Genomic DNA, 8,701 nt, shown 5'->3' on the forward strand with positions numbered 1-8,701 from the left:
CCATGTGTGGATGACATCATGGAAATAATTGCCCTTACATACGGTACTTGTGTCCTGGTGTCTGAGGCAAATATGTCCATTGCACTATTAGCGTGGTACTATGTACATATTGTCATTTGTTTTACCCATTGCCCAAAACTGATGCTTATGCAAAAAGCATTATGCTACTCATAAATTATTATTTTTTCCCTAATGGTCTACAACAGCCTCCTAATCCTGAACATTCTTGAGATCTGTGGACTTTGGCAACATGCCATTGCTGGCGGAGGCTTATGGGACATCACATTGTACATCTAGAGAGCCCCAGGGTTGGGAAAAGCTGGTATGGGATTTATTGTTTAAATAGCAGCTGCCCAGAAGGTTGATGTTTTCATGAAGATATCGATTGTGATCTTTCCCCTGATTACTCACCACTTTAAACTCAAACAGCATATGTATGAACTTATGTTTCTTTTCTTCCAAATTGTCAATATGTTATACTTGCATTTATTACTGAAGACCCATTGCTTCTGTTTGGAAATATTCTTTTGAAGCTATAATTTGCCACTATTCTTCCTGATACAGAACCATCAGCAATGTTGCCACACTAATGATATTCTAATATATTATTCTAAGCTAGGAGAAGTTTCACCTGCTAAAATGTTCACTTCTGTGTAAGTTTTGGAAAAGCATGGACATCTGTTGCATCAACCAGTTATGTTAACTGGTTTCTTTCTGGTTTTATTCCATATTTCTCGGGAGGAAAACAGCCACATTTGATTGTGACTGTGGGAGGAAGTACTGTGTATCATGAAAGAAGGTACCTGCAGCAGTTGGGGGGGTGGGGAAGGAAGTCCTACATTTACTGGTGTTGTATCTGGTGCTGTGCTGACATAGTAGATGGCAGACTGTTGATAACCCAGTTGTCTCTCAAGCCTAAGGAAATCATTGACAGGATGCTATGGGCCCTTTAAGGTCATATGAGGGGACACACTCCAAAAGAGGTAGTGAAAGTGTTCATTGGTACAAGTTGCAATAATAGAATCGTAAAAGCCTGATGTCTTCCCTACTCGTCTCACGTAAAAAAAAGGTTAATGTGGAGCTCCTGTAAGTTTCTTTTCATTGTTATCTTCTTTTCCTGGGCTTAAATCATATTTTGGTGAATTGTTGTATTCTTCCTTCAAAATCAGCTCTATAGTTCTTTGTTTGTTTTCATTTTTATCCCGCCTTTATGATTTTTATAAATAACTCAAGGCAGCGAACATACACAATACTAAGACAAGTTTGAAAAACGTTGCTAAAAAGCAATCCTTCCGAAGAAAGGAAAACTTATTGCCCTTTCTTTGACTTCCTGGAATTGAATTAGCTGGATATGAATAGAAAACTCTACAAAATCCCTGAATATATTCTTCTGATAATAAAACAGATTCAACATTCTTTAGGAAAAATAAAAAACAAGAATATCCCATCTTCTCTTACAAATCACGACTGTCTGTTAGCTTCTACTGTACTTGAAATTTTATCTGGCAAACAATTCATTATATTATTTCTCTCTGATTTTATTCCTATTATGTCTACAGCAGAGGGCAGCAGCTAGCCAACCTTGTCTAATCACAGAAAAAATAAGGACAATCCTTACTGATTTATTTGATATATATTTCATTTTTATTTTACACAATTATAGGTGGCATGCCTAATCCTCCTTCCTTTTATTTTCCCACATCAACCATCCTGAAAAAAATCCTTTTTTTATGGCTGCCAAGACATAGATATGGACAGATCACTGTAATCAACAGAAGCTGAGCTCAGTTCAAGGGTATCTTTAACATATTCATACTTTGTTCTATCTGGACTAGACAGATATTAACTGTAACACAGTTAATGTTTGGGGGCTTTTAAAGATGGTTCTGCATTTGATACATAATGGAAGGAGTCAGATTATGATGATATTGAAATCTTTGAAGCAGAGAGCTTTTCTTTTGGATTATTAGCAATATCAGAAAATCATTACTATCCAATGCTTCACAAATACAGATTGTCTTGGGCACTTCAAAATCTAATCCATTTTATTTTATTATCATTTAGATCTTTGTGCATTACAGTATTTTGTTGGATATGTGGCATATGGTCTTGACAGAGAAACATTTTGTAGGTATAGTTTTTGACAGTAGGGAAAAGAAGAGAAAACGTATAATAGTTAAGAAGATGGTCAAGGACAAAATTATTCTGGAGATAGTAGCTATATAGAGAGAAGATAACAATGAAAATTCTTGTTTGGTAGGTTAGCCAAGTGCAACAAATATACAGTACATACTGTCCAAATACAGTAAATAAATAATCATTTGAGCTTTTTGCTTTGAGAAGGTAGATTTATTGTTGCAAAATGGGATGTACAGAAGAGGGAGATTGTTTAATTCAGCTGAAAGTCATTATAAGTCTCAATACCATACCATAACTTGTTATGAAATGTCATCTAGTTATATGTTTATTGAAATAATGTTAGTACCATATCTAGCTTCTCTTTGAGATAGTCCACTTCTCACCTTTCCCCTTATCTAGCTTCTCTTTGACAGTCCACTCCTCACCTTTCCCTTTATCTTTTCTCTTCTCCCTTCCTCTCTCCTCCACCCTTCTCCAGCGTCTTTTCCAGGTTGAAAATTGATGATTTTTCTCTAAATGTTTTGCTTATAGCGAGGATTATTTTTAGATGAGAGAGAAAAGATTAGAATACCCTAGATATGAGCTCATTTCCCCATGAGGGTCACAGTGTATTTGCAATCCTTTAGTTAGGGGGAAGTAGTTCTGCCTTAAAATGAATGACAGGAACTCCAGTTTCAAAGGCCAAGGGGAAAACTGTTTTATCAAACCTAGAATGTTTGCCTTGTAGTTTTTAAATCTATCTATGAGGACAGGAAGTTTGGATTTTTCCTCATATGAGAAACTCACCCTCCAAGGCTACAACAAATAAGCACAATTAATTGCTGAATATGTACCATCGAGTTGTTTTGACTCCTAGTGACCACACAGGTAGCTTTTCTCCAAGATGATCTCTCCTATCCTGGTCCTTCAGCTCTTCCAGTGTACTTCCCTTTGTATTTTCCACGATGTTGTTTTCGAACAAAAGGATGAAAAAGGGATTGGAAAAGGTGGTGAGGGGACAGTCAGTGCACCCCGCCTTTCCTTCCTAGCTATAAGGCTTTCATCATCAGAAGTAAAAACCCCAGACGATTACATGGATCAGTCAAGCTGTCTTTTTCTCAGCTTCAAGAACAATGGCAGGAAGGCATTATATATAGTCCTCAATTTACGACCATAATTCAGCCCTTATGGTCATAAGTCCTTGCAGTAATAAATTGAGGCATCGCATTAAATACAGCATAATCTTCATTGCACCAAAATGCCAATATATCTCATAAGATCTAGATGGAACTGAAAGATAACAAATATTTTTGCATTAGAGTTTTCTTCTGTCTAGTTTCTTTTAGCTGAGATGTCAGTTTGAGTTGAAAATAATTATGTATATATGATTTGATTTTTCAGATGGCTATGTCCAAAGAAGCTGCCTAGTGCATGAGTAAGTGCAATAATTTCATAGTAAATCTTCCTCTGTCTCTCAGAATGGTCAAAGGATAGTTTTAAAATGTTCATATTTGGGAGGGGAATAGTAAAAAAATATATAATGCTTCTTCTCAATTCTTAATGTATGTAAAGCAACTAAATTCATATTTTCTTTTTCTAAATTTACAGTGATGAAGAAATATATGATGATATTGCAGATGGTAAGAGATACATAAGTAAAATGGAATTCTAATGATTAAGAATGAAGGCAACTGAAATATTTTTCTATAGGTTTGTTGTTAATTATAAGGATAATAAGTTTTTATCCAAAACTGATTTTTTTTTCATTTTTCACTCTTTCGTAGATTTATATGACAATGATTAGCTCCAGGCCTCATCTTGGATAGTCTTCACTTTCTTTGATTGGTGGATACAAGAGAGAAACATATTACTCAGACTTAGGATTTATGTGTATGTATAAAAGATTTGGTTAAGCTATCCCATCAGTTTCTGGACTGTGAAGCAGGCTTTATCACTGAAGCATGATAACATTACACAAATATGCAATGATTTGCAACCATCAGCCAAATCTTCAAATTGGGACGTTATTAAATCAGTGCTGGGTGTGGGATAACTTGATAGCTTTCTTTTGCAAATCCCCCAGCACAATCCAGAATATTCTATTTAGCATGCTACAGATTAAATCAACAACCATTATTTGCATTTATAATACTCCTTCTCTTATTCATCAATGCACTTTGGAAATGTCCCAATGTGCCCACAGACATGATACCTGTACTTCACCTGTTTTATGTTATTTTTACCTACTCATCATACCACAGAACCACAGAATTGGAAGCAGCCAGCTAATTCAACCTGCTATTGAACTTTTTGTAATATTCAGGCAGAATCTCCCTTCCTATAACTCAGAAATTGGCAACCAATATTCTGCAGTTGTGCCTCTGAAATTTGGTGGGAAAAGTTAAATTTCAGAAGGAAAGTTTCAACTTGTTGTTTACATTTGGGATGGTTTTAAGAATGAAAAGGGTTTATCTCTAGGAGAATTTCTGTTCCCATCGCCATCCTTAAAATCTCCCCAAAAGCTGAAGAATGAACGGTGCCTCCTCCGGTGATGTCACGTTATTGGATTGCCTCCTGTGGATCTTTCAAAAATTGAGATGTGGCTATTCACACTTCAAACATTGGTCATCTTCCATTTTACACCAGGATGGTAGAGAGCAGAACCTAGCTTTTTTAAAACTCAACATCCAGTATTAGAAAAACAATATGATTTTCTTCCAGTTTTCTCACGGTCCCTCAAAACTATGAGTCCTTTCAAAGTGCTTGTTGCCTATTTATGTGGGTTTTTCTATTTTTTCCTTAAAAAGTGACTATCAAAACTGGATAGAATGAACAAAGTTTGGTTTGACCAATGCAGAATATAATGAAACTATCAGTTCCTGGAGAATCTACTTTTATATATGCAGCCTAACATTACACTTTTCTTAGCAGATTTCATATTATTTATATACAAATTTTTTGGAAGCCAATTATTCCCCATTCTATGCCTTTGAACTTGATTTTTTTTCTAGGTAAAGAGTATTAAATATCATTCTTTATTTTCAATTTACATTCTGTCTTGAATTATACCACGATGCATAATTAGCTCTTTTGTTTGTAAACAGCAGTAATGTTGTGTTATCTCAACAAGAAACTGATAATAATTATAGATATCTGGTTTAAGTTATTACTATATGTCTCATACTGTCATCAAGCAAATGTTAGTAATTATTTATTATGTGTCATTCACATGGTATAACTGGCAAGTGACATAATTTATGTCATTTGTCTTGTGTAATGTCATTTGTGATATCATGTGACATCACTTGCCTCCATCGATGCCTATGGCTTCAATTCAAATGCAATTTTCCTGACAAAATACATAGCTCTTTTAATGAGTTTCTTGCCAGTCTTGCATTCTTGCTTCTGTGTACATTCTCAAAAACCTTTTGCAACTGAATCTTCATCACTTATAGTCCTTGACTTATGAACATTCATTTAATGACAATTCAAAGCTATAGCAGACTTGGAAAAAGTGATTTACAATATTCCTTGAAGTTATTATCATCACTCTATCCCCAGTCACTTGATTTCAATATGGGTGCTTGGCAACAACTCACATTTACAGCTGTTGCAGTATCTTGCAATTTGCTACTTTCCTAGCTAGCTTCCAACAAGCAAAGTCAATTGGGGAAGCTGGATGTGCTTAATGACAATATAATTTACTTAATAAACATGTGCTTCATTTAATAACTGCAGTATAAATGGATGTAAAATTAGATCTGGTCAGGCGATGACTCATTTTATGACTGCCCTGACTTACAACAGAAAGTCTGGTCCTAATTCTGGTTTTAAGTAAAGGACTACCTGTATACATAGACAGATAGATTTCTAATTTTCTAAAGATAGAAATAGTAATTAAACAATTGATAAAAAAGACAAAAGAGTCTAGATAGTGGACATGGGAGTACATGGATACAGCAGAATAGATGTTGAATAACTGGAGAAAATCATAAAACAGAAAAGACCTGCAAAAAGTAGAAAATTGTGACAAAATACAGCAAAGTTAGCACTAATGGTGATAGGTATCTTGGGTGCACTGCAATCCCAAAATATCTGGAATATTTGAATACCATTAGCATTGACAAAATCACCATAAGTCAGTTGGAACAGCTTACATCCTGCAGCAATACCTTTTAACATCAAACAACATCTGCCTATCCTAGTTCTTTGGAAAATACTCAATATATGGATAAAAATGCCAAATCCAGTCTAAATACCTTGACTGTACCACAAACCATAATAAACAACTTCCATTGGATAAGGAAAATGTGAATGAAACAGTCTTTCTCATTTTTGTTTTGTATGCCTTGCCTGCAAGGGCATTGGAGATATAGATGTTAACATGTAAAAATAATAATGAATCTGAGAAGTAATACAGGCTCCAGTGAGACACTGAACTAGTTTCAGAGTGATCCATCTAAAGTCTACAGGAAGTGTTTCAGCAAAGATATCATGGCCTAAAGACATGCTTATGTCCTTCAAAAATTAACATGAAGAGATAATTCTGTATTTGACATACAGTAGGAAGTGGACTCATCATTAGTTAATATTTTTAATCTCCACATTTTTATAATCTTTTTTCAAAGCATGTTCATGGCAATTACTGCATTTGCGGTAGTAATTCTCCACCTCATTTGTTTTGTTTTTTAAAAAGAAAATTGCTACCACAAATAGTAATGATTTTTTAAAAAAGGTTTTATCCCTTTTGAATTTTCCGATTATTCAGATATATTTGGGCTCCTTCTGTATCATGTTAACCTTTTACTTCTCAGTTGCAAATCTTCAAGCATAATATTTTATGAGGGGGAAAAAAAGATGTTCTGACCTTTTGATAATGTTAGCTACTCTTTTAAGGGCCTTTTTCAGTAGCACAATTCTATTTTAAGGAATAATGCACAATATTCTAAAAGAGATTATCCGATAACTTTTCTTAAAGGCATTATCATATTGACCTTGCATTTTACTTCATCTTTCTTAATGCCCCCAAAAATAGCATTGGCTTTTTTGACAACAGCTATACAAATAAGCCAAACATATTTTAATCTAGTATTCAATATATTTTGGAACTTTGAATTAAATAAACCATGATTATTCACAGGAAAGCAAACAATGACTATTGTCTACTTATTTGGCAATAATGTAGGGTGCTATGATTTGTACTTCACATATATCTTGAGGACCACAAATTCTCTTTCTCAATCTTATTTGGTCAGTTGTATTAGTATATACTGTATGTAGTTAATTCTAATAAATATATAGTCATCTCCTTCCTTCACCACTATGGGAATTGTATAGTTCTAGGGCACTTTCACACTAAGAATTTGTACCACTTCAGGACCAGCTCCAAACCTAGCTGGTTTCATACCATCATCTAGTTTGGGAAAATGAGTCAAGGTATTTCTGATTTTACAGTTTTTCTTTAAATTATTGAAAAACTGGCATGGTATTCTTCAAATTGCTACATCACTACAAATCTAACAGTGATTCTGTTTTTGCATCTGTCTCCTGAATTCAAGCCAGTCATAACCTATTCCTCTACCCTTATCCCTGAAGAAGTTCAGCATCCTGTTTCTGGAGTTGGTCTCTTCCTTTATGTTTAAGACATATTTTAGAACTTTTTTTTCTTGACTGTCCAAGTCCTGCTGCTACTTGGGAAAGTACCCAACCCCCAAATTGCCAGCATTATGATCATTGCACCCCACAGATGATTTTAAAATGTAATAGAGGAATGGCAGTAAAACAGATGAGAAACTCTGGAGAAAGTTCAGTGCTTTTGTTTTATGTTTTTAATAATCAACATTCCTTCATATAGCTGCCCACACTAGCAAATCTCAAAAAAATGGAGATAAATATATGTACTGAAAAACACAGACGGGGAGAATGTATTTTTTATGTGAAGCTGAAGCTCAAAGGTTGTCATTCTGCAACCAGACAGCTGAGGAAATGGGATGGTTGTTGATGATACCCTTTGCACTCTCTCAAATACTCTTAGTGCCTTTTCCTTTAGCTTCTTACTAATTGCATTGTGGTGATGTATTCTCTACATTCTAAAGTCAGCAAAAGCGAAGATGAAGGTTGGATTCAAAATGATTTCTGAGGGATTTGGAATTGAAAATAGTTGTACACAGAAATGCCTTCTGCATATTATTTTCTTCCACAAAATCTCTTCTTTCTTCCTTATATACACATGCTTATATGCTTTTTCTAAAAGAGATGGCGTAACAGCCAGCAGAGTCTACTTAATTCCTTTAAAAGAGTGCCATTAGTCTGCACCGTTCCTTATACTTGTATGTAAACATCAAATCTAGAATAATCATTTACTTAGGGTAATGTGGCTTTTGAATTCTTAATGATACATTATTCCCGTGATTTGTTTTCAATTTGTAAGTGTGAGAATTTTGCTTCTCATCACTACTCTTCGTTTTCTCACTCGCTTCCTAAAAATAGAAATTCAGACCCAACAATTTCTGCAAAGAAAAAATTAATTCAAGCTTGTTCTTCAACCTCATTTTCTTCCTGTTTTAGTTTTCTTATCATCTTA

At 34.6% G+C, this 8,701-nt stretch overlaps 1 protein-coding gene across 1 annotated transcript in view; it reads left to right on the forward strand.

Moving 5' to 3' along the window:
- FYB1 (FYN binding protein 1) overlaps positions 1 to 7,681 on the forward strand; it is a 69,872-nt gene extending 62,191 nt beyond the window's left edge. The window contains exons 17-19 of the mRNA XM_083353524.1: positions 3,520 to 3,553; positions 3,727 to 3,758; positions 3,903 to 7,681. Coding sequence (XP_083209650.1) covers positions 3,520 to 3,553; positions 3,727 to 3,758; positions 3,903 to 3,922 — 86 coding nt within the window. The 3' untranslated portion in view covers positions 3,923 to 7,681. The remainder of the gene's footprint in view (positions 1 to 3,519; positions 3,554 to 3,726; positions 3,759 to 3,902) is intronic.
- The last annotated feature ends 1,020 nt before the right edge of the window (positions 7,682 to 8,701 follow it).

The sequence above is a fragment of the Vipera ursinii genome (genome assembly GCF_947247035.1).
Source record: "Vipera ursinii genome assembly, chromosome: 2".
Taxonomy (NCBI): Eukaryota; Metazoa; Chordata; class Lepidosauria; order Squamata; family Viperidae; genus Vipera; species Vipera ursinii.